At 34.5% G+C, this 27285-nt stretch overlaps 2 protein-coding genes across 3 annotated transcripts in view; both read left to right on the top strand.

The window, feature by feature from the left end:
* The window catches only part of LOC136032762 (sodium/potassium/calcium exchanger 3-like), a 35127-nt gene extending 16289 nt beyond the window's left edge, over positions 1-18838 (top strand). The window contains exons 4-7 of the mRNA XM_065713109.1: positions 6319-6444; positions 11360-11566; positions 12503-12604; positions 18375-18838. Of these exons, the coding sequence (XP_065569181.1) occupies positions 6319-6444; positions 11360-11566; positions 12503-12604; positions 18375-18709 (770 nt within the window). The 3' untranslated portion in view covers positions 18710-18838. The remainder of the gene's footprint in view (positions 1-6318; positions 6445-11359; positions 11567-12502; positions 12605-18374) is intronic.
* A 6400-nt stretch (positions 18839-25238) lies between these two features.
* LOC136032760 (egalitarian protein homolog) overlaps positions 25239-27285 on the top strand; it is a 90866-nt gene continuing 88819 nt past the window's right edge. The window contains exon 1 of one of the 2 annotated variants that reach the window (XM_065713107.1): positions 25239-25293. The gene's annotated coding sequence lies outside the window, so the exon portion shown is untranslated. Of the gene's footprint in view, positions 25409-27285 lie in introns of both variants that reach the window. The other variant, XM_065713108.1, reaches the window with a different exon arrangement.

The following is a 27285-nucleotide window of genomic DNA, read 5'->3' as shown; positions in this document are numbered from 1 at the left end:
CAATCCAAAAATGACACTTGGGTTGAAGAAAGATCTAAGAGAATAACTAGTAGTTACTTCCACAGAATTGCAACCAGAAAAAACAGCACCAGAGTTGCCCCAATTGTTAAGCAAATTCGAAACTTGGGACCTAGATTCTGCTCTGCCCTAATGAAAAAGGGCTTAGATTTAGAAGTAGTGGCACTAGAAGCATATGAAAACAAATTCAACTTAAAAGTCGTAAAGGGAGATCAAATAGGACTCAGTGTGCATCCACAGTATCAGTATCTTGCTGCATCTGTAGATGGACTGCTCCCTAATGGCACACCTATAGAGATAAAAACGGTGCATAATATACCAGAGTTCAAAACCATTTATGATGTGGCCCAGTCAAAAAATTTAGTTAAAGCATTTTTTCTTGAATTATCCAGTGAAGGTCTTCAGCTAAAAAAAAAATAACAGGTATTTCGCCCAGATACAAGGCCAACTCGAGATACTGGATAAAATGGTATGCCACTTAATAGTTTATAACTCTATTGACGATTGGGAAATAATTACAGTTCACCGATAGAAAGACTACTGGGAAAAAATATTTCCGAAGCTTGAAGCCTTCTGGAATGAATCCTTACTTCCTGAAATTTTAGACTCAAGGGTTGCAAGGAACATGGAAATCAGAGAACCTGTGTCTGTAAAATGTACAACAGCCCACCAACCGAAGGACTCAAGCTTGTCTCAAGAAATAAAAAGAGGAAAAAAAAGAAGGTTGAGTCGAGTTGAAGTGAACAGCAAGAAAAAAAACGCACTGAAGGGATCGGGGGAGAACAGTGAATTTACCAGGAATTCAATTCATGAAAACAGTGATTTTGAAGAAATAATTTGGTCTGATTTGGAATAGATAAATCTTCGTGTTTGATAAAAAAAAAATGTGTTAAAAAATATTGGCAAGGAAAATTATTTTTTCCTCCATAAATTTCTGTCTCATTCTTCGTCAATGTCCAAAAATAATGAAGTTTCTTATCTGGTCTGAAGTATATTAAATACATTTAATACAAACAATTTTAGTTTTTTTTTTATAAATTTCTTGTATGTTACTTGGGCTTAATATTTGTGATTTTTATAGTTTTTCCTACAATTATTACGTTTTCTGTACAATTCGTTCATTTTTGGTATTTAATTAAAGCGTCTTTAAGTTTCTTTCCGAAATCTTGTGCATCTCGCCCAACACAAAATAACGTTAATGCCCTAATCTTATTACAAGGAAAATAGCTTTCATCTTATTAATTCCAAAATACTGACAAAAAAAAAACCTATAGCCTAAAAATCAAGGTGACTGGAAAGATATTGAAAATGAACTGAATGTGTAATGTATAGTTATTTAGTGTTTAATATACTAATTACAGGAAGCATCAACAATTAAGGTTTACAGATTCTATTTAGCGACAATTTTTTATTTTGGTTTACGGTTAGAAGGGAACTCTAGTCGAACTCCTATGGGCAGTAATTTGTATCCTTTTTGGTTTAACTTTAGCACTCATTTTAATTTTCAATCGTTTAGGATTTAATTATTTGTATATAGCAGTACCCATTTCTTTTATGTTTGGTATAATTATTTATTTTTATTTCTCTTCATTTTCAGTCAATTATGAATAGACAGTAATGTTTGACCGTTTCACATTTAGATCATTGAAGGATTTTATTTTCTGTCCGTCTGTTTCAAATGGCTCTTTAATTTTCAATTACTTAACTCACTAGCCTAATTGTATAATGTACATTCCCAGATTGCTATGAAATCACGATCTTGTATCAGACTTAGCAGACATCTGCCATGCTTGGGATACTTATGTCATGCTTGGCACAGATCATTCACTCTTAGTACTGTTCTCACAGTTCCGCTATGCTTGGCACACTTCTGCCATGCTTGGTACTAGCCACCTGAGGTATATGATTTTTAAGAGTGAAAAACCTCTCAAACATTCATCCTTTTTCTTTGGGTAGTTTACTTTTGCATGTGCGGACTGATTGTTTTCGTTGTTGTATTTTAATGGGGGCAGATACGATGGACAAGGGTTTTTAAATTCCTTTTGGGAAATCCCGAACTTTTTACTGTTATCACTTTTCTTCTATTTCAATAAAAATTCTTTTTTATGTGCTTTAACCCGTATGCGCCTGAGAGGCTATATTTCTTCCAAAATAAGTTCATTATTAGGGGTATGCATTGAGTTTTTCATTTTACACAAACTTTTCCTCTTGTTATCTTCCCAATAAATTAGTTTTATTTCCATCAATTCTGTTTATGTGCTACTTTTTCATAGTAAATTTATGATGGAATGGCGGATTAGTCTTCTTAGTTATTTAGCAGGATGAGATTGAGGAGCACAAAAACACAAACGTACGCAAACACAGGAACAAGTCTACACACACACATCAAATTACCAATTACGCACTCATTGTTTGATGCAAGCTGTGCTAGAGTTTTGTTCGCAGGAATTCTTCAATTCAATTCAATCATATATATTTAAATAAAAACATCCATGTACATAATCTGCCAGGAAAGCACAAAAGTGTTTGACTAGGGCAGAAACTTAACTAAAGAATAATTAAACAATCAACTAACAGAAACAACGAATCAACTGGATTTATAAAAAAAGAAAAAAAAAGAGAAAAAGGGGAGTGACGAAGAGAAAGAAAAGAAAAAAAAGAAAAGAAAAGACCGAAAAGAGGAGGACCGCATGATATTCAAATCTAAACAGTATTTCTGGAACGACCCTTCACTACTCGCTTGAAGGTAGTAAGGTTATTTGAGTTCCGGATTTCCAAGGGGATTGAATTCCAGATAGCTGGTGCATATCCGTAGAAAGTCCTTTGCGAAAGCCAAGTTGGGTATCGCACAGAAGATTCTACTCCTGGAGGTAATCATACATTCTTTCATGGACTACTTTCTCATAAATCTTCGAAAAAAAGGTAAAATAGAAATGGATCGGTAATTACTCGGTTCATTTTTTGACTTCCCTTTGTGAAGGGGTAGCACTCGGGCTAATTTAAGTCTTTCTGGAAAAGTTCCCTCTTCAAGTGATAAATTAATCAGACGAGTCAAAATAGAAATAACAATTGTTTTTGTTGCTTTAACGATACTTCATCTACTCCACAGGATTGTTATTTCATACACATAATTATTTCATTTATTTCATTTTCATCACAATTTGTAAAAAGGAATTCAGAAGTAACATGACGAGGTTTAAGTTTGGGGACTGGTGGACTTCGAGAACTGAAGATTAAAAGAAAATAGCCAGGTGGGTGTTTCACCCACCTGGCTAACTGCTTGCAATTCTCAATACCCAAGGGTTCTCCCAATAGCCAAACAATTTTCATTTCCAAACGGACTCGGTCTCGGTTGAGGTTTGGGAGAGTTCACGCTTTACATTTCAAAACAGACACCCATCTCGAAAATAAAAGATTTGTCTACTTTTCGTACAAGTTCTACCATTTGCATTCAATGCACATCGAATCAAAATCTCTGAGCGAAAAAATATAGGATTACCCTTTAAATTGATGTGCAAAAGAAAACACTATTTTTAGCTCAGCAGTGGGTATATTTTCTTTTACATAACCTGTTCATCTAAATTAATCTCCGTAGAATCTAACGTGCTTTTACTAAACAAACATCTTTTGTTTTTTTCTCCCACTTGTTTATGTTTTTGTCAAGTCTCATAAACGAGTTTGCTATCGAATAGATACTAGCAGTGGCGTTATTAAGATTCTTAGAATCTGCTTCAGAAATTGGGCGGGAACAAAAAAGACCATTAGCCTTAAGATGTCTAATCAACATTTCAAAGGACTATTTTAGTCGGAATAGTATCAGGGTAAGATGAAATCCACACAAAATGTTTAAAACCACCTTAAAACCATCCAACACCGACAAGACAAATATTTTGAATTATTTAAGAACCTCCGTTATTTGAAAATGAAGCTAGAAGAACGTTTAAATTAAACTAGAAGAATGAATTACATCAAAATGGAATCAGGCATTGAGTTGTTTTATTACTCTTTTCGGGGGAGGGGAAGGAGGCAGTGAAATTAAATAATTACACTCCCCTCTGTCTTTTTCCTTGGGCCATTTCACATTAGAAATTAAAAGCCTTGAAATTACGTTTGTCCTAGAAACCCCGTTTTGTCAATGTGCATTACTCCTGAGCTACATTAGCGCTACCTATATAACAAGAATTCGAATACCAAGAATATGTTCTGCTCGAAAAACTCCAGTCATTGAACTTGATTTACAGAGATATACAGATCAAGGGAAGGAGGTAAAAACATTTCATTGATACCGAGAAGCCCCAAAATTGATCCGGATATTTGTTAATTAGTACTTTATTTTCATCGCAATTACTGAAGTTCAATCTCGTTTATTAATAATATTTATATAAGAAACATGAAAATTTACTGCCCTCCTCAGTCGGCTCCATAGCTTGGAAAACAGGGAAAGACAAATAACGAAAAAAATCTAAATAAATGAATAAAGAAGAGCAGCCTGACGCTAATTATGGTAATTATTAGTGGTAATTATGGTAATTAATTATGGTTAGCTAAGAATGGTAATTATTACCATTCATCAACTCAAATCAGGTGCCACAGGACTCCACAGACCTGGCAAAAAATTCAAATGGAAGAAACTTCTTGTAGCCAATGTGAATGAATATATAACACTACAGCTACATATCCAAAATACAACCTTATTTATTTAATTTACTCATATATTTGGTGTTGTTGTTGGTGGTATTGGATGTGGCACTAGATCACTTTGGTAAAATTCTAGTTTAGTGACTTCTTGCTATCTCGGAAAGGGGTTAGGTTAAGAAATGAAACTTTTAGGGATGGGTCTATAGGCTAAACTATATCCCGGGAAGGTATTTTGAAGTGCCCACCTCTACTCCTTCTCCCTCTAGAGGACTCTGAAATTCACATACATGACAGGTATAGCTATTGAATACCTATACCTATTGAAATTTTGACAAACAACATTTTACCTTAATTTTCAGTTACCAGTTGCTTTTTCTCTGCCTTTAGTTCTGAAAATGCAATTCCTGTTATTTGAGTAAAATTTTGAGCCATATAAATGTTTTTTTCAAAATTTAGGAAATGTATTTGTGTATCTTTAAAAGCCTATAAATTGGGATTAAGCAAAGTTGTGAAGCTGAAAACAATTTCGTTGTACTTCATTCAAGCAGAAGATCTATTTTGCAAGGTTTCACTTTTATAACACACATATTTTTAAAGGTCATCAAAGGTCAGGACCCTCTAGAAGAAGAGGGAGTGGAGGCAGGTGCTTCGAAATACCTTCCCAGGACATACTTTAGCCTGTAGACCCATCCCTGAAATTTTCCTTTTCCTAACCTAACCCCTTTCCGAGATAGGAACAAGTCACTAAAATAGAATTTTACCATCACTTTGTCTTCCAATAACGCAGATTTAAAACTTATTTAGTGCATCATCTTGGTGCTAAAAAAAATGCAGGAGGAGTTGGAGGTTCTTCTGTCCCTTGGTTATCCAACCATGAAAATGGAAAATCTTTAAGTCGGCTCAAACGAGGGACACATTCCAAGATATGAAAATCTTGACATTGCACGAGGAGATCACTTCAAAAAGCTACAAAATAGATAAAATATTTTCTCATAAGAATTGAAAATATACTTTTAGATCTATTCGTTTTGTAGTAGCTAGACTTGTTTCGAAGTGTAGGAGCAGAATAAGCGTTTAAAGCAAGAAAAGCAAAACGTTTTTTTTTATTCATCACCAGTTATATCACCATTTATTCCACCATTTATATCACCATCACCATTTATTCATTCTGTAGGATTATTCAAATAGTGCTACTGTGGCTTAAGAAAAATTGAAAAACGCTTTTATAGGTTGCTTTGTGATACAAATATTACAAGAACGTTATTTTTGTTATTATTTTTTGTAAAATATATTTTTGCTTGGAAATTTTAGGCAATATTTTTCAAAAGAAAGAGAAAACATGTTTTGATTTCTGACGACCTTATGCTAAAAAAGAACGTTGAATGTTATATGAATTAGTAATTAAATGGTTGTCTAGCGAAAATAATGTTAGGATAATGCAATTTCGCATTTATTTCACTTAAGCCTCTTTTTTTTAAATCCAACCTTTTTTAAATACTCTATATGAAAGAGTATGATTAATTTTGAGACCATTTAAACTCAGCTTTTCTCAGTGTTAAATTGATTAGATTAATTTGTTCATCTCTCTTCGTGGGAAGCTGATCAATTATGAAAAAAAGAGAAAAGAGATAACTATAAGAATAAATTTCTTTCTCTTTTCAGAAAAGCCGTCCACTGAAAATGGAACTACCGCTCCTAATGTTGGTTCCGAACTAAACCTGCGTTCAGACGCACCAATTGATAGCCGTTCCGTAGCTTCCGTCTACTCCTCCAGCAGTGTGGATGAACGTAAGCCTTATTTCTATTCAATCTAGATTAATTAATCATTCGAATCAAGGATGACCAAAGACAGCTATACATCGTATGTAGGCTATAGTGTAACCATTCACATCACACATGTCACTTTTTTACCACAACAACGAAATGTTGTTTTACAATCTTTTCGAAGAGTTTTGGAGGATCCTTTGGCCCAGTTCTTTGTTCAGTGTTTACCTGAGCCCAGCCAGCTACAGCCAAGTATCTACTTCCAGAGTCTTGGATTCCCTACCTAGAATGGTAAAATCTGCCAATCTAAAAGCTTCCGTCGTTAGCACCATCTAGATCGTCTTCACTTATGCATTTGCCTGTTTTGTACCTTTTCTCACCCTATTCTTATGCCAATGTTGATTTTAAAACTGCTACTCCCTCGCTATTATCGTTCAAAGCTCAATTGAAGCGTTCTGGTACATAGCATTAAGCAATGTGGCTAATTAATTAAGCAATTAATTGACACAAGTTTGATTAACCCTTATCAGCACAGAACGGTTTCTAAAAGAAATCTCCTCCTTTTGTTCAGTATGGTATCTAATTACCATTTCAATGCCATCTATTACAAATATTTGTGTTGATGTGTATACATCTTGGGCTACTGTTTTGACCTATCCCCCTTCTTTCGTCTATTTTTTTGCTTTAAGTCACCTTGAACCACTAAAATATGGCTTCAACTTTTGCCCCTCTTCACATGTGCATTTACAGTCACTTTCATTGTCTTAGTATTCTTTAGCCCAAAAGCCCAACTTTTAGGTTGGGAATTCAGTTATAAAGCTGCTTTTTAAATAAATACAAAATAGCACCCCAACGTTAATTGCACTTCCTTGCAGAAGGGCCAAAAAACAGAGATCAGCACCGCCAGTTGGGACTAGGAAGTCTAGTGTCACTTCCTTTATTTAATCAGCCGAAAAGACAATGCCTAGTTTTAGCGTCATGGTTCTGCTATTCGTACTTCTTCGCCTTCTACTTCAACATCCTCACCCCTGCTTTCGGGTTTTTATAAGCTTTTCATCCCTTCAACCACCAAAAGAGGGAATTTACTTGTCCACCTATTCACATTGCATTTGTCTATTTTGCACACTTCATCACCCTCTTAGTATTCTTAAAGCAAACTAAGAAAATTTGGCTTTAGATATGAAAGCTACTTCCTTCGTGTAGATATTGTGCTATCAGTCTTAAAGCTTATAGCTAGTATTACTTGCTGATTCCATTACTGCTTACTGCTTGATTCCTGCTTCCTTCTTAAGCTACCTCTACTTCAGCTCCACCACCAAAAAAAACGATTTTTTTAAATTCTTCATTTTTGCGTTGCCGATCTTGCGCTCCTTTTTAACGTCTTAGTATTCATTCACCGAAAACCACGAATTTTCTAGTTTGTAATTTTAGTTATAAAGCTGTTGTTTAAATAAACAATATACTATCAGCTTAAAAAGGGAATATTTAGTGTACCAAGGTTCTGCTACGACAAAGATAATCATATTAAAAAGAGCAGTGTATATAACGTCAGGTTGTCTGATCCCTGATCAGAGCGGTACTGGTAATGTCAGGTTGCCTGATCCCTGATCAGAGCAGTATTTATAACGTTAGGTTGTCTGATTCCTGGTCAGATCAGTATTTATAACGTCAGGTTGTCTGATCCCTGATCAGAGAAGTATTCATAACGTTAAGTTGTCTGATTCCTGATTAGAGTCGTATTTATAACGTCAAGTTTTCAGATCCCTGATCAGAACAGTATTCATAACGTCAGGTTGTCTGATCCCTGATCAGAGCAGTATTTATAACTTCACGATCCCTGATGGTCGTCTTTCAACACCATCAGGGCCATCCGTTGGGTTATTTATAATGTTAGCTTTCATCCCTAAAACCCACTATATATCTTCACTTATACTGATACACTTTACTTATAATGACACACAAAAAATCCTTTACAAATCATTGTCAACGTCCTGAAAGGTAACGTTAAAACCTACTCCTGAACTGGGTAACATTTTCTACTAGCCTCATACCCTTCGATAGAGAATTCTACGCCTTTAGCCTCTTCAAAATCTGACAACAAAGATGCTTGTTAAGCAGTCCTAGTCTTAGCCGCTGTCTCCGATGTATTCCTAGCATTATAACAATGATAAAATGAATTGGGCTTAAATACTTCCCAAAAGGATCCAAACGAGTATTGATGCAAAAAAAGATAAACTGAAGTAGCTAGTTAATTGTATCCTTTTATAAACGTTTAAAATACTTATCTCAGTAAAATAATATAGAGTACTATTTTCATATCGCACATACTCAGCTAACAGACGAATAACTTTATTTTGTAATATCTGACTCATTTTTAAACTTGGCACAACAAAACTATTCCACAGCTAACATCTTTAAAACGAATGAAAGAACGCCAATAAGAGATAAAGATAATAGATAATAATAAGACAACAAGAATAAGATAATAAAGCCAATAAGAGAACGGCACTGGACTATTGGAATTCTGGACAGCAGCTTGTTCTTTGGCCCTCTTAAAAGACCAAAACATCTGAACTCTTTTTCTGTTATTGTATCACAGTACAGTTTCCAGCTTCAATTTCTATCAATTTAAAACTGAGCTGCGTGTGGGGTCGCTTGGTAGGGTATACCTTTGAAACAGATTGAGATTGATGGATTTAATACTGACAATAATTGTTTATTGTTTTTTGTTTTTTTTTTTTTTTTTGCTTCGGGATCATGATATAATGTTTTTGTATTGTGTATGAACTATTTATGTAAGTTTTTTTTCTTGGTATACGGTTTCACCCTTCTGCTTACTATAGATTATATTGCTTTTTTTATTGTTTTTTTTTTTTTTTTTTTTGTTCATTTTTGTTAGTAGCACACCCTCGCAAGCGATGCTTTTGTTGTGCTACCGATTGATTTTGTCTCTGTTATTTCTTTTTGATAATTAACTAATACTACTACTACTACTACTACTAAAAAAGGTAAAAGGTAAAAAAGGTAAAAATGTAAATAATTGATTCTAAAACCTTAATTGAAAACACGCCAATTAGGCAAATTTTGTTTCAAAATTTCCTAAATACTAACCCACCTAACAGTCATAAAACTCATCTTAAAAATTTTTACAGATAGAGAGCTACAGCTAGTAAAACTTACCAATTCATCCAGGGCTTTATTAACCTTACAAGATAATGATTCTGTATGAACAGTATCATCAGCAGATGACGTTAATAACGCCCCAGGGACATAAAACACATACTATTTACATAAATCAAGTACTCGAGGGATTTAAGCTCTTTTCTTCTATTTTTTAATATTTTTCTCCCGTGTTTTAGGGGCTATTCCAAGCAAACAAAAGCTTAAGGAGGTTCAAGTGTTTTGTTATTTTGGATTTTTTTTTTTTTGTATTTTCTTCTTTTTTCTTTTTTTTATAAACTCCGTATATAAATAAGTAAGCAAGTAAGTAAAAACCATTTCTAAGATATATCCTGAACTATGAAAGAACTTAGCCTATTAATATAATATTAGAAACAACAGCATCACAAGCTTCACTAAAATCAATGAAAATTGAAAGCGTCAAATCATAATCATATCATAATATCATAATGTCAAATCAAAAGCGTCAAAATTGAAAGCGTCAAATTGAAAGCGTCAAATCATAATGAGTCAATGAATGAGAAGGGGGGCTGCACCTGAATATTTGAATTGTCTTTTCTGAATTGGAACTCTGTTTTAATGAGAAATCCATACCGGTTAAGGTGATTACAGGAGTTCTGAAAGTTCAAGTGATATCGATGTTCAGTTTAAAGAATCTGTTTTCGAACATCCTTAATGCAAAGTGATAAGCTTGGTTTCTTATTTGATTTACCTTCCATGGTAGTTTCATTAGTAAAATTCTAGTTAATTGACTTCTTGCTATCTCGGAAAGGGTTTAGGTTAGGAAAATGAAACTTTCAGGGATGAGTCTAGAGGCTAAAGTATGTCCCGGGAAGGTTTTTTAAAGTTGCCTACATGACAGGTCTCTATACCTATTGAAATTTTGATAAAACAACATTTGACCCTAATTTTCAGTTACTAGTTGCTTTATCTCTGCCTTTAATTCTGAAAATGCAATTCCTGTTATTTGAGTAGAATTTTGAGGCATATCAATTTTTTTCAAAATTTAGGGAATGTATTTGCATATCTTTAAAACCTTATAAAGTGGAATTGAGCAAAGTAAAGCTGAAAATAATTTTGTTGTACTTCAATTAAGCAGAAGATCTATTTTGCAAGGTTTCACTTTTATAACACACATATTTTTAAAGGTGATCAAAGGTCAGGGCCCTCTGGAGGGAGAAGGAGTGGAGGTAGTTACTTCAAAATACCTTCCCGGGACATACTTCAGTCTGTAGATTCATCTCTGAAAGTTTGATTTTCCTAACCTAAACCCTTTCCGAGATAGCAGGAAGTCAATTAACTAGAATTTTACTGTTTCATTTCTATTCCTATTTCAATGTCGTACCCAGGGGGGTAGGGGGTTTTACCCCCTCCAAAAAAATGATTGTCTGACTGAAATGGGCATCAACAAATTTGTTATGCCTTTGTTGATTTTTTTTGTGTTTAAAGCCCTCCCCCCTGAAAAAAAATCCTTGTGTTAAACACCCCCGAAAAAGATCCTGGATACGGCCCTATCCTCTTCATTCCGAGTCCTCTTTCATCTTTCAAAGACTCGGTGATATGATTAATTTCTTTATATGAAATTTCACTGACATATTTAAGGGTTCATAATCGGTTTGGCTGAAAGATTCCAACAAGTCACCAAAACTGCAATGTCACATAAGTTAAATGAAAAAGATTGTTTAATATGTATATCGAATTAATCTAACCCTAACATATTTACCTAATATTCTAACCCCTTGCTATCGGATTTTTTCAGCTTTCCATCCATTTCAACCGCCAAAAGAAGGGCTCTGGTCGAAGATATGGTGGTATTTAATGTGGCCCAACAACGTGCTTCTGGCCATTACAACACCAGATGTCAGAAGACCCTCTTGTGCCAAGTTTTTTATTCTCACTTTCATTATGTCTGTTTTATGGATCGGATCGCTTACTTATGTGGCTGTCTGGATGATTACAATAATAGGTATTTATTTTGAAACAGTTTATTTTCATTCTATATTTTTTAAACCTTCCTTTTCATCTTTAAGCCCCCATTTTCCTTTTAAACCTCTTCCTTTTTAAATTTCCTCCTCTTTTCTATTTGCTCTTTTTTGTTTAATTATCGCTTAGGCAACAATGTACTGATATTTCTCACTTATAGGTTGCATTTCTCTGCACTTTGTGCGAAGCATTGCTTCAAATTAGGAACGTCCTGAAAAATTTCGAAATGACTTTAATTTATTGGCAAATTTAGCGTTGTTAAATATTGCCCGAAGAGCATTACAAACTGTGTAAGGTGATTTTATCTTCATATTTTTGTATGAAAATCCTGGACCAGCACAAACCACGGGCCTCTCATAAAGTTCAAATGTAGGGGCCCAATGATCCTCGTTTATGCAGGGACAGATTTAAAGCTTTGACAATTCTAGGTTCAGGCGTTTTTGTCGTTCTGTTTTTGATTTTTTTTTTTTTTTTTTTTTAATAATAAGAATAATTAATGTAATAGCTGTAGTTGCTAAACTTAGGGTTGTTATAAGTGTCTGATCCTGACAGAAAAATGATTACAAAGCTTGTAAAATGCTTAGTGTTGCCAAACGCTAGATGGCGTTGATGGATTACTTTTTTGTCTAAACTAGCGGCACTTTCTACTCTTATGTTATCCATACTCTTTGGCTTTCAAATCCATTGACTGTCTCAAAATTTTAAGTTGCTGGTACTGTGGCCCTTTTTGGACCGTATTTTAGCTCCTTAATGCCACAAAATAACCAAACACTGTTTAATATTGATCGATTGTAAGTGTAAGTGCTGTATTTAAATAGAATAAGATATATGGTGCTGTATATTTACATTTGCCCAATTGTTTTTCGTTTTGGTTTTTTGTATTTCCAAAATTTCACTGATTTTTTTTTTTTCGTTTAAGGTTTCACTTTTGGAGCTCCAGATAGTGTTATGGGAATTACCATTCTTGCTGCAGGTAGCAGTATCCCAGAAGCTGTCTCAAGTGTTATTGTATCAAGACTAGGTAAGATCCATGTCTTGTTATTTTGTTCTCCCTCCTCCTCAGGGGTCTTTTCTTCCTATTACCATCCCAGTTCTTACGGCAGGAAGGTGGATCGCCACCTTTTAAGTATTCAAGGAAAAAGTTTAAAAAGGAGAAACATGGGCAAAAAACTTTGACGTGTAAATTTTAAGCTAGATTTTAAATGCTCAATATATACCAATATAACCTGAAAGACAGAAAAAAAATTAATTCGTATTTGATCTCTTTGCTTTAAACTTCGTCGTATATTATTGCTAAAGATATAAACTACTCTTGCTATTTTCAATATTGCCCGAACGTTTGGATGTTGACATTCCATTCACATTTACGAAGACTCCAAATTGTCCAAAACAAGGCAATAAGAATCTTGGGCCTTTTTTTAATACACCCTAGGAAGACAAAAGAATTATCTGAAACTAAAACATCATTTTTATTTCTTGATATTCTTCATTTACAACAAATCTTTCACCTTAATATAGGCATATGGTTTTTAGAAATCCAACGTTTTTTCAATAAAATGAAACTCTTGGTTGAAAATAAACATAGCCATTTATCAAGAGCAAGGAATAAGTTTCTTTTTCCTTTTATAAAAAATGAGAGATCAAGACTAAGTTTAAGATATCAACTTCCTGAGGTTGCCAATAAATATAAACTACTTCATTTAATAAGTGAGTCACTCTATATCACTCTATACATATAAAAAGAAATTGAAAGAGATAGTTCTTTCAGCCTATAGTAGCGGGGACTGAATGTAAAGCGATTTATTTATAAATTAGTTTATAAGTCCCATCTGTGTCTCCATGAGTATATTTTTTTCCGCTTCCTCTCTCTCTCTCTCTCTCTCTCTCTCTCTCTCTCTCTCTCTCTCTTTCTCTCTCTCTCTCTCTCTCTCTCTCTCTCTCTCTCTGTCTTTTTCTTTCTCTCTTTCTAGGCACTCCGTATGAGTTATTGAGGTGTAATTCCTTCTTCTTTTTTCTCTCTCTATTGTTAAAGGAGACAAAACGAGTTGCCTCCCTGTCTCCTTTGTATAAGATTTATGTATCTCGTTTCTTGTTTAATAAAGTCAAGTCTTGAAAGGAGGGTGGGGTGAAGGAGGGGATACGACTAGACTGTATCTTCAGCTATCTTTATGGGAAGAAAGGCTCGGAGATGGCCATCCCCTGGCCACCCGCACTTTCTGCTGGAATGTTGAGACCATTTGCTGCCATACAAAAAATTACATTTTGCCGGAGATAGAATTTTCCTAATATTTTATTGTACATTTGAAATTTGATTCAGAAATAATTTTGGGTGAAGTAAGTGCATTGGGATACTATTTTTCTGAATGGTGCTTTCTTTGGTATCAAGTGAAACTGTAAAACGACTATGATTAGCAGTGTTGAATGGAATAGGTAATTGTGTTAATTATTTTTTTTTTGATTTCTTAATTTTAGTAATGTTCTTAAGCAATTTGCTCTACACGTGTATTTAATTTTCTAATTTTGTTTTGCACAAGTCTGGGTTCTGCAAATAATTTTCAATATAGGCTACTATTTATTTATTTTTTCTTAGACAAAATCGTTGAGATAAAAATTAAGTTTTGAGTTTTTATCTGCTAAACTTAAATATTTAAAAGCTAATTTTAAACTAGGTTTTGAATGCTCAGTGCACGTTGTGGAGATAAAAAAATTCAGTTTTGGATTCCTTGCCTGCGCTACTACTATAAACTTAATGTATATAAACTTAAATGTAAACTCAATGTTAACTTCGTATATTGTGTTTATTTTAAATGCTTGTTACATAGGTAGATTTCAGTATTCTAAAAATCACACGGCTGTGAACTAATGATTAATTAAATTAATTAATTTCAGATTCTATTTTATAAAATGATTTTATCAATTAATTTTAGGTTCTAAAAATAACTGGTATATGTAAGATAGTTAAGCTATTCAGGAAGTAGTTCATAACTGTATGATATTTTAAACGTTAGTATGAGGTAGGGGGATGGCAAACTATGTTTAAGAGAACATCTAACGTCTAACGTCGAACATCTAAGAGTCTAACGGTATATGCGGCGTCAGGTCAAATACCGCAGTGATGGCCAGATTTCACATCGCCTGATGAAAACTAAACAAAAATATCTAAATAATAAAAAAAAATTTGGTAAAAATTTTAAAAACTCGTTTCTTCAGTCGGAAAACTGTGTTTACAATTAGTTAAAGCCTCTTGTTTACGCAACGGTAAAAATGTGCGATTGACGAACGTTTTGAGATTGATGTTCAAAAAATATATTTAGTACATTTTCACCAGTAGCCTATGTGAACGGGAAGCTTTTACTTAATTTAAGCCTGTTCTCTGTCTGGAGAAACAAATATATTATCTGTGATTCTAAACAGACATTACCCGTATCTATCCAACTCATTCCTCTCCTTATTTTTTTTTTTTCTTTTTTTTTTGTTAAGAAATGGCACCTCTCTGTTTACGCACTTGTACAAATGTGTTACTATTATCCTTTTTTAGATTAGTATACTAAATAATCCTTTTTTGCGAATTTTTTTTCTGTAAAGAAGTGAGAGAAATTAATTTTTAATCAAACTAATCAGTGATAGATTTTTAATTTTTTGTCTTCTTTGTTTTTTTTTTTTCTTCTTTTTTTGACGTTATAATGATAAGAAAAAGTCCATTCATTTTACACAAACGGAACTTTACCCAAGTAAACATTTTTTAAGAAAGTAATATTTATAAATAATGCCGCTTAGATTTCAATGAACTTCACTGTGTACGTAATCCTACTTACATGGCCCTCTTTTTTTCTGAAATAGCAGCTCAAAAGCAGCTTTCGAATAGACTATTTATTAGGTTTTGTAAAGTTCATAAAACCAACAAGGTTCCAAAATTTTAAATTTAGATGTTTCTGCTCCCTCAGCCAAAAGCCTTATTAGCTTTGCTCACTTTTGATTTCTTTCATAAATATAACCATTACAAAAATAACAAAAAGTTACAATAGTAGTGAATTAAATCAAATAGAAGGTGAATGTAAAAGGTAAGGATTTATTATAATGAAGTACATATACAATAATACATTTATTACACTATACTACAATAATAGTACACTATACTATTCCCCCAGTGGCTTTTTAACCTCGAACTAAATAAAAAAAAACATTTTTTTTTTACTGAAAGTAAGGAGCAACATTGAAACTTAAAACGAACTGAAATTATTCCGTATATGAAGGGTTGTCCCGTTTTCAATACCTTGTTCTTTACGCTAAAGCTGTTAGCACTTTTAAAAAGGTTCCTATTCTAATTAAACTGTGTTTCAGTAGCCGTTCTTGAAAATTGGGACAAACAGTCAAACTTTAGCGTAAAGAGCAAGGTATTGAAGAGAAGGCAACCCTTCATATACGGAATAAGTTCTGTTCTTTTTAAGTTTTAATGTTGCTTCTTACTTTCAGTTAAAAAAACATGTTTTACATTTAGTTTCTGTTCGTTTTTCAAATAATGCAGGTATATCTGTCTCAGTTTCCATGGAATATATCCCCACCCCCCTTATGGGAAACTCCTTCGTTAAAGTTTCATCCAAGTAAAGTACAACCCCCCCCCCTGTAAAGTTCACTCGAGGCAGTTCCATCCTCGCAGAAAATCCCCCTGACGAAAAATTTCTTGCGTACGATTCAGCCTGAAAATTAATCATTGCCATGCTTTCATTTGACAAAGACTTTAATCTCTAATCAGTTTCTTGATCACTCCGGAAATGCCATCTTCCGTAGAAATTTTTTTCCGGAAATCAAAACACGCGGAAAATAGCCCTCGGATAGTTCCCCCGGAACAACTCCACATTCAAAATCGAGTTGGCAAAGAAAATGTAAGACAATTTACAAGAATTAAGCATAGGAATCCTCTTGAATCCATCCAGTGTAAAACTTTTCCTGGAATTTTCACCCTCCTGGAAATTTTCATCCTGAAGGATTCTCCCAATGGAAATCCACCCCAAGCAGAAAATCCCCACCACCCGAAAAATGTCTGCATACTTCCCAATAACAAATACTACACGTAAACAATGGGCAAATTTCATAACTTACAGGCCTCTGCCCACGGACTGTGGGGTGTCACTTTACTCCTAAAGACATAGTTATTTGATCTTTCAGCTATACTGAACAAAATAAATACCTTAAAATTTTGACCAGATAGCTTTGGGAAATAAATGGGTGGGGCAGGGGACCAGTTGTCCTCCAACCTTTTTTATCACTTAAAAAGAGCACCAAAACTTATAATCTCTGTTCAAATGCGCCCTCTCACCATCTTCTTGGACTATTATTTCATTACGATCTCCCCCGGAAAAAAAACAACAAATCAACACGCATCCGTGATCTGTCTTCTGGCAAAAATAGGAAAATTCCACATTTTATATATAGGAGCTTGAAACTTTCACAGTAGTGTTCTCGGGTACGCTGAATCTGATGGTGCAATTTTCATCAAGATTTGTTAAATTTTAGGGAGTGTCTTACTCTATTTCAAAAATCAGGCAAAACTTCTCAGGCTCGTAACTTTTGATGGGTAACACAAGCTTGACGAATCTTAAATATTCGGAATCAGCATAATAAGCTGATTCTTTGGTTTACCTATTGATATCAAAATTCCGGTTTTTAGAGTTCGATTACTGTTAAGCCAAGTCGGTTCTTACTAACAGTTCGTTACCACGAACTGTATGAAAAAAGACCTTGATTTGCAGTTAAAAAAATATAAGCCTCAGGGCCAAAGGTCCTAGATCACTCCTAATCTTTATAACGTTTTGAAACTGTAAAAGTTTTCCAAGTTCAATTATCGCCTGAGAAATATCTTGACCAGCAACTCCTCCAATTCTTGGTCTTTAAATTTTGTTGGGTTGCCAAACTTTCTTTATTTTTAAGGTCAAAATTACTATTTTTAAACCGTTGCAACCAGTCTCTGCATGTCATATGCACAGCATAAATATCTTACAGTAATGAAAACTTGTCTCGGAAATGGGACACATCACAGCACGCGCAAAGGGAAATTCCCCTTTGCGCAAATCGTAATAACTTGCTGCTTGGCAGTCAATCATATCAAAGGCAGAGTCATGAAGGAACGTGGAGGTCGTTATGTCCCAAAAATCTTTAATGGAGAAGATAGGAATATTTTTTTATTGTAGGAAATTTATGATATGGTCTTATGGAACAGAGCATTGTCGCTCTAAGTTTCAGCAAGAATTCCATGTGATTCGCCAGAGGAATGGGGAATGTGTTTTTTTTTTTCAAAATCTCAAGGGGCAACTTTGTTCCTTTCTTCAATTATTTAATAAAAATACCAAAAGAGGCATTTTTAAATGAAAATACAAGAAAAAGTTGAAATATATAATGGGTGAAAATATGATCGGAATAATACTTAAGGGTTCACTTATACCCACTGGTTGCGTAAATATTTAACATTCGGGGTCGTTGAAAATTGTTTTGCTTGTTCTTTCCCATTTCAATTCACTTCTAGAATTTGTACCTGGTTGTATGTCCACGAATAGTAGTAACCAATAACTTCGATTACTGTGCAAACAGATGATTATAGTTATATTTGAAGTAGAGAGCGGAGCACAACTAAACCGCTCCTTGGCTTTGCCCCTTATTATTCAAGGTGTAGCATTTTTAACATTTTTCTCTTTTGAAGGATAAGGGTCCAAGGCTATAAGTTATTTTTATTTTTAGTATTTTTTTTAATTAATTATAATAATGTTAGTAAGTTCTACTACATAATGTTTTTCTAGGAAAAGGATCCATGGCTATAAGTAATTCAATTGGATCCAACAGCTTTGACATCCTTATTTGCTTGGGACTTCCTTGGCTTATAAAAGCTGCCGCTTTCTCATCAGATGGAGCAGTGAGTGTTAACTCGGGCGGAGTTGGCTACAGTGCCATGATGCTCTTCGGCTCAGTTCTACTCTTATACGTTGCCATCGTTTTCAACAAATTTAAACTTGACAAAAAGCTGGGATTCCTCTTTCTAATTTCTTACATTGTATTCCTTGTTCTGGCCTCTCTCATAGAACTGAACGTCTTCTTTGTTGTCAACCCACCACAATGTAGAGATTGCGAGGGGTAGACAAACCAGTAAGGTGCAATACTTTAATATATTGTGGTTAGTCTATTTAATAGTAAAATATTGAGATCCCCTTATTATGGTTTGTATCTATATTAATTTTGTTTGAAATAAATTATATTGTTTATTGCATCATACAGACTAAATAGGAAGCTAGTGTCTGGAATAGGCTTTTTCGCAGATTCAGATTTGTACTGAAGATCAGTGGTGACCTTTAAGAAGAAGCAACAAAACTATTTTTAATATAGACGTAATTAGAAATTGTGGAATAGGCAACACAACAGATAGATATTAAATCTTGCGAAAAAGAAGTAGAAACTTGTTTTTAGTAGGCTATCACTATTATTTTTGATTTGAACTACAAATTTGCATTGTTGCTTAAAATTCAGGCTAAAATGAGATTTTGTGGAACATGCTATTGCACAGGTTTAATGAAAATTGAAGAAAAGAATATTTTTTCGGAATGAATACTCACATCTGGGCAAACCTGGAAGAGTGTGGGACGGCTTAGACGTAATTAGAAATTGTGGAATAGGCCAAACAACAGATAGATAGTAAATCTTGCGAAAAAAAGTAGAAACCTGTTTTTAGTAGGCTATCACTATTATTTTTGATTTGAACTACAAATTTGCATTCTTGCTTAAAATGCGAGTAAAACGAGATCTTCTGGAATATACTATTGCATAGCAGGGTGGGCTTAATGAAAATTGAAGAAAAGAATTTTTTTTTTGAATAAATTCTCACATCTGGGCAAACCTGGAAGAGTGTGGGACGGCTGGAAGAGTGGAAGGGTGTACGACGGTTTAGTCTGTAATTAGAAATTGTGGAATAGGCCACATAACTCATCATCTTAAATTTCTTTTGTTTTTAATATACATGAAAATTGAAGAAAAGAATATTTTTTTGAATAAATTCTCACATCTGGGCAAACCTGGAAGAGTGTGGGACGGCTGGAAGAGTGGAAGGGTGTACGACGGTTTAGTCTGTAATTAGAAATTGTGGAATAGGCCACATAACTCATCATCTTAAATTTCTTTTGTTTTTAATATACATGACCATGATTGGGCCGTGATCACAGACGATTGCTGCGGATGAAAAGTTGTCTATAGGGCAATGGAACAAAAGGGCTAAGGAAAATGCAGCATCAATTCAAATTAATAGCGAGAACTTACGGGTGCTTTTCACACGATTCCTGGAAACACTTCCCTTGTCGCTCGAACGTCTCAAAAACTGCTAGAAAGCAAAACCGAAAAAGTGGAAAGTAAAAACGGCACTGGAAGTACGAAAAGTAGTGGAATATGTCAGTTATGAAATAAAATTTGAATATATTTAGCATGGATGACAGTAATTCAAGTAATAAGTGTCGTCGATGACATAAAAACCAACTTACTTAAGCAGTAAGGCTGGTGCTTCATATCCTGGATTTTCTGGAATCCTTACTTCAAGCTATTGAATTCAGGATCACTATCTAGGTTGTCTGCTCTTTGGAATATGAACTCAGCGTCTTCATTGGTGTCACAACAATCATCTTTCCTAAATGAAGCCATTTTATTCAATTTTAATGCGGTCATATGCTTTCATGTTCTTCGGCCTGTTTGAAAATTACGCCAAGAATGCGGTTTCGAGCTTCAGTTTCTACGATCCGTTTAGATTCACTTTTCAAAAAAGAGGAAAGTATTTCTAGTCGCAAAAATCCGAGTGCTACTCCTGTCCATCTTCATCCGCAAAAGCACAAGGGAAATGATTCCAGATCTACTTTCCAAGTCGCGAAACCGCCGTTTAGTTTGAAAAGCTATCTCTCTTGTATAAGGACTGACTTATTTCCCATTACTTTTCACTAATATTGTTTCCTTATACGTTTTATTAATATGTTATACGTTTATGTGTTTTTATACGTTTTATGTGTGCGCACACACAGAGAACCATGATATTCGAACCAATTGGTGCAAGCATATCTGTCATTACTCCTAATTTTGCTTTGAATTATGCTTTGAAGAAAGATCTCCAAAGGAATAAAAACATTCATGTTATCTATATTACCGCATCTGAGGTCCTCAGATGCGGACCGCACATTTGGAGGTCCGTCTTCATAGTCAATTACTGTGACCATAGTACCATCAGGACCGCAGTCTTGTCAGTGACCATAGCCGACAGACATGTCTTCTAAACTACTGGTAAGGGAGTAAGAGGTAACTATTCAGCTAAAGACGGATGAAAAGGAAATCAAGAGTAACGCTGGTGATCCTTATTTGTGGTCTTACCGACTAAGTTTAGAAAATGCACGAAGTTCAGATGAAGGTACAAAGGATTGTCAACACGCAAGTTCTATTCTAAAGCAGTATGAAAATGGCAAAGGCCACGGGGAATATATGCTAAATGGATTTGTCTTGAGAAACATCTAAAATAAGGCAACGCTATGAAAGGTATACATGCAGAGCAGTCCCTTTCATGCATGGAATAATCCAATCTGTTCCTTTCACATTTTAATGTTGATCGTTGTTCTCATGTGAAGAACTTTTACCTTTTTTCATTTAGTTTCTCATCTTTTTTAAATCATACTAAGAAATCCCCCCTTCGTGAACAATTTTCACCGACAATTGTCCGTATATTTCCCGAAAACACACACTCCATTTAAACAATTGGCGAAATCCATGACTTACAGCCCTTTCCCGCAGCTGTGGGGTGTTATGATATCCTCAGAGCAGAGGCATAGATATTCGAACTTTTGACAATGCTGAAGTTAAAGACCATCTCAAAATTTTGATCAGATGCTTTGGGGGAAAAGGGGTGCAGTAGGGGGCTAGTTTTACTCCAGTCTTTTTGTCTATTAAAAGGGCATCAGAACTTTCAATTTTAGTTTGAATGAGCCCTCTTTCAATATTCTTGGAACATTAGCTCGATGCAAACACCCCTGGGGAAACGAAAATAAAAAATTAATGATGAAACACACATACGGTATATTCCTTTTTGGAAAAAATACAGAATTCCACAATTTTGTAGATATGAACTTCAAAACTTCTACACTAGGGTTCTCTGACATTCTTAATCTGATATTTTAATTCTTATTCCGATTGTTTAACCTTTTGTGGATGTACCCCCCCCCCCCTTATTTCGAGAACCAGGCAAATTTTCTCAGGCTCTTAGCTTTTGATTGATAAAATTAAACTTGAGGAATTTTATAAATTTGGAATCAGTACAAAAAGTATGTTATTTTGATGGATTAATTTTTTTCAAAAGTCCTTTGCTGATCTTTATACATTCGGTGAACAACCTATATGTTTAAGTTTTATAGTATCTTAAAGTTATACTACAACAACTATTACTCACAACAACTTACTGTAGCACCAACCTGCGTGAGGGAAGCACAGCTGCGCACGCTCCTCCTCTAATCTTGACCTATTCAAAGTTTTTTTTTTCTGTACACTCTCAAGAAGTTCTAATTTCTTTTTAATCCCCTCTTGCAACCACTTCCACCCCATTCAGGTACGACCTGCTTTTTGTTTGGTCCCAGATGGTTGACCAAAAAGGACGATCTTTGACAATCTGTCAACCTTTATCTGCAGAACGTGTCCTAGCGGTATCAACCTATCTCTCACTATGGCCCTTGAAACAGGGATACAACCAGATTTTTCTAAGTGTTATTAGCCAATATGTTTTTGTGGTGGGAGGTGAGCAATTTCACTGACTGGCTGGTCATTTTTATTGACTCACATTTTGATCAATAATTAGCGTAGTTTTCGTTTCAAATATGAAGCTTGAGAGCCCAAAAAATCCCAAAGAATCGTAGATGCTGAAGAATATTAGCCTTTTAGTTCAGTTTCTCATAAGAAGCATGTACAACTAGTTAGTGACCTAGTCACAAAAAAGAATAATACATGAGGAATAAAGCGATAATATTATTTATATACAAATAGAACTCAGAAGTGAGAGACTGACAATTTCAATTAAAATATACTGAGTAAACACAGAATAAAGAAAATTCAACTATGAAAATTCAGCTAAAAAGCCAACCGTCTTGGTTCGGCAGTCTCAAAGCACATGATGACGTGGTGATCAAAACAGTCATCGTCCATAGTTGTGCATAAATGTGTCATGATCAGTTTCACTTTGCAGAAGCTTCTTTTCACCATGGCTGGAGTAGGCGATTCTGCCACAATCTGCTAGTAAACTGATCAGAGAGTCGAGAATATTGATTTGACTACATGAACTCCAAAGAATAGAGTCTCAAAGATGGTGCGATCAGCTGCTTTATAGGTTTCGACCTCAATCCTGGTCAATAGCTCTAACATGAGTTCTGCGAGATCTAGGTCTTTTTCTGGAAACATCTTCGGGGCTTTAGAAAGCTTTCATAGCTCTCGTCCAAAGCTAGTGGACGAAAGCTGGTTCTAGTGTCAAAGCTGGTCCACAACGCTATCAAAGTTGCTGACATGAACGTCCATATTGTGATTGACAGATTCTTAAGCTTCAGCGTCGATTCAGCACTCTCAACTGCTTGTTTCTAAGTAATGACTCGTTTCATTAGACCTGTAAAGAAGAGGTACAGTTCCCATAAGATTTCAAAATTTTTTCGGAATATGGAAGTGTTTCTGCAGACGTGTTCGCAATGAGATTCTCTCTATGAGTCATGCATCAAAGTTAGCGTATTTGTCTTCCCATCTCAACTTATTTGTGTTCTTAGACACCCTGTCGAATAAGAGACATATTGCTTACGCTTTTAAGCATAAGCAAATTTTTGCTTCCTTTTTTGTTTTCTAGGACTTCCAGAACTGTTTCTGCAGTAATGCATGGCCTTTCCTTTGGTTGCTTATGTGGTAAGCAAGTCACAGACAACCCGCTCAGCAGCTAAATCCAAAATAGGCTCGTTGCTTTTGTGAAAAACGGCGTTGGTCCGTTTACGATATTCTTTGCCGAATATATTCATGCACAACAACATTTTATTTTTACTCAATTTTTTCTTGAACTCGACTTACGTAATGCCTTTCCTTAATCTATTCCTTTGCACTTGAGATCAATCATTCAACTCACGTAATTTGCGAATCTTGAAACTGACATGTTGTTCCCTTGGATGGTCGTCGCTCTTTACCACCACAGCTCTAATAACCACCAAACCTGTTGTAAAACCTGACTGTAAACTTAACACCATGCAGGTCACTCGTACTAGTTTCTACTCAATGAGGTTTTCACCCATTCTTTCCAGTCAGTAAAAGCGGTGCATTTACTGGCTGTGATAGAAATTTTGATAAATGTCATGTCAGTATTTTCATATTTTTTATTTGACCGAATGAAAAATTGTGGCGACAATTGCAAAATCCAGGCATGCGTTGGTAAAACCGCTGCATTCTCAGACCAAGATTGACATTTCGAAACATGTTATACTAGTCTTTTCATGCTCTTTATTTAACCAAATGGAAAGTTGTGGCACAATCCGCAAAATCACGGGGCAGGAGTAGGTAAAATTGCTGTGTTTACTTATTTCTGAAGATGATATGTCAGTATTTTTGGGGTCCTTATTTAACAGAACAAATCATTTGGAATTACAAACTTATTTTCTTTACCGAATGGCCAAAAACATTTAGGCGCGTCCCCCTACTCCTCCATACGTGACGGCCCTGATTCTACTTTTAATATATTCATTACATCCACCGTCTCCTTACTTAAACCGTCGCTCCTTACTACAGTTCGTTACCACGAACTGTTTGACACTGCAGTTAAGTCAAAGTATCCAACTGACCGATCTTCACCTTACCTAACTTCGCCCCTTCTTCTTCATGTATTCTTGGTCTTGAACTCGACCAAGTTAGTATAAGACTAATTAATGTTCGTACCCTAAACTCTAAAAATTTCGAAAAAAATATTTATTTGCAAATATTTCATCTAGGGCACTCAAATCATCAACATAATCCAAGTCAAGGAGAGTCCTGTTTTCTCATTTCCTCTAACTGTATCACTGTTTAGTCAAAAATGCCAAAAAAGGTGTTTTTCGGTGAAAATAACAAAAAAAGGAATTTTTCAAAATTCGGAAGGATATTGGATAAAAATATACTTTATAGATATAAGCTATTTAGATATAGGCTATCAGGTTCAAAATTCAAAAAGTTTGAGACAAGGTATAAGGCTAGGTCGCCAGTCTGAACTTCACCTAAATGATCTTTTTGGGCACACGGTTGGTTTCTTTCAGACACCTATCCATTTGAGATTTTAAACACAAGGTAGAAAGGAAATAGCAATAAGCAAAAAAAAAAAAAAAACACTTTTTGTTTTACGTAGCGCAGGAAAACGGGGTTTCTAATTCATTGACTCATTCGGCTTTTATCCATCATAAAACGCAATGTGAAAATGTCCCTTAATTGTACTCGCGCTCTCTATTAACTATCCCAAGAACCTACAAATATAAAAACACCAAAATAAATCTATCCTAGCCAGGTAGAATATATAAATGTATTATAAACTTAAATGGAAATAAATAGCTAGATGGTAACTATAAATTAAAGCTTTGCTTCATATACCCTAATTGCAATGGATTTTAATTTCTTACAAAAAGCACGAATTAGTTTGTAAATAAACAGCTGGTATTGAGCTGGGCTGAGGTAGGCTAGGCTCTACAAATCGTTTCATTGCTATTTTGTGATCTCATGAATTTTTGGATTATTATGATCTAGAGACTGAAAGATATCTATTTATTTTTCGAAGCATTGTATTTTTGTAAGCTTAGTTAAAAAATTTCATTAGGTAGAATAAGCCTATCTTAAATATTTTAATGTAGTTTACCTTTTGTCAGCCTGGTCTTAGTTTATCGGGCACTATCTTCGGTAAAATTCTAGTTAATTGACTTCTTCCTATCTCAGAAAGGGTTTAGGTTAGGAAAATGAAACTTTCAGAGATGGGTCTATAGGCTAAAGTCTGTCCTGGGAAGGTATTATAAAGTACCCATCTCCACTCCTTCTCCTTCTAGAGGGCCCTAAAATTTGCCTACATGACAGGTCTATACCTATTGAAATTTTGACAAAACAACATTTTACCTTAATTTTCAGTTACTAGTTGCTTTTTCTCTGCCTTTAGTTCTGAAAATACAATTCCTGTTATTTGAGTAGAATTTTGAGCCAAATCAATGTTTTTTTTCAAATTTAGGAAATGTATTTGCATATCTTTCAAACCTTATAAAATGGAATTGAGCAAAGTTATGAAGCTGAAAACAATTTTGTTGTACTCCAATTAAGCAGAAGATCTATTTTGCAAGGTTTCACTTTTATAACACACAAATTTTTAAAGGTCATCAAAGGTCAGGGCCCTCTAGAGGGAGAAGGAGTGGAGGTAGTTGCTTCAAAATACTTTCTCGGGACACACTTTAGTCTCTAGATTCATCCCTGAAAGTTTGATTTTCCTAACCTAAACCCTTTCTGAAATAGCAAGAAGTCAATTAACTAGAATTTTACCCTATCTTCTATCTTTTTGGTATATTGGTAAAAATCAAGCCTAGAGTCTTTTGAGAAGAAAAATGAACTCTTACTTCATAATATACAGAATGATTATAGTTAACATGTTTTGACTATAACTTCACTATACTTTACCCTCAAACCCCTAATTCCAAATTACATATTTCCCATGTATTCTGCCAGACATCAATCTTGTTTTTCCAGCTGTTGTTTTATTGTAGCCTAGTTGATTCAATTTATGGGTAGCTTAGCCTACATGGGTTGTAACAATAGAGATGCATTGGCTGAATACCTGGAAAACTATATAATTTGGGCTAAACATTGATAAATATTTTGCTATTCATGTTATTGGCTTATGAACAAGGAAAGTATACCATTCAATGCCTTTTATGCTTATGAATATAATAATCAATTTTCTTGCAAATTCAAATTTAAGCCTTTTTGAACCCTTGGAAATGTCCAAAATTTCCAGTTATCAGGCATAGAAAAGGCTTTGAACCATGGATTTCAATCTTACTGTTTGATTATAGGCTTAAATCAATTTTTTAGGTCATATAATCCACAAGCATTGATTTAGCCTATTACAATTAGGTTAGATAAAACATCAAACAATTTCTCCATTTTTCTGTCTGCCATGTTTCTTCTGTTGGCTTTGATATTTTTTTTTGACATAACTTCACCTAAACTTCAGGTGAAACAGCTAAACTTCCAAGCAGCCTAAAACAGAACAAAAAGAAAGCATGGCAGATTTGTTTTGAATTTCTTTTTTATCAGCTTAACCTTGACAAATTAGCATTTGTGAATTATACAACTTTTACAAAATGGATTTATAATGAAATAGTAAGCCTATGTTTAAAATAAATGTTATAACCAATCTTTATATCCAAAAAATATAAAATAAAACTTTTGTATATCTATTGAATAAACCTTGTTTTTTTTTTAGTTTTATTACTCTTGGTTGAATGAATATAGAATTCAGACCTTGCCCCACTTCCTGCAGGGCTCATGGACTAATATGCTTCACTCTATAGGTAATGTTACCTGTAAGCAATTCCACTTTATACATTTTTAGTTTGCCCCATTGAGAAGGTCAACCTGAAATGGATACACTTCTCTATTAATGACAAAGAAACAATATGCAATCAC

This window comes from Artemia franciscana, chromosome 11 (genome assembly GCF_032884065.1).
Source record: "Artemia franciscana chromosome 11, ASM3288406v1, whole genome shotgun sequence".
NCBI lineage: Eukaryota > Metazoa > Arthropoda > Branchiopoda > Anostraca > Artemiidae > Artemia > Artemia franciscana.
This window is presented reverse-complemented; position numbering and strand designations above follow the sequence as displayed.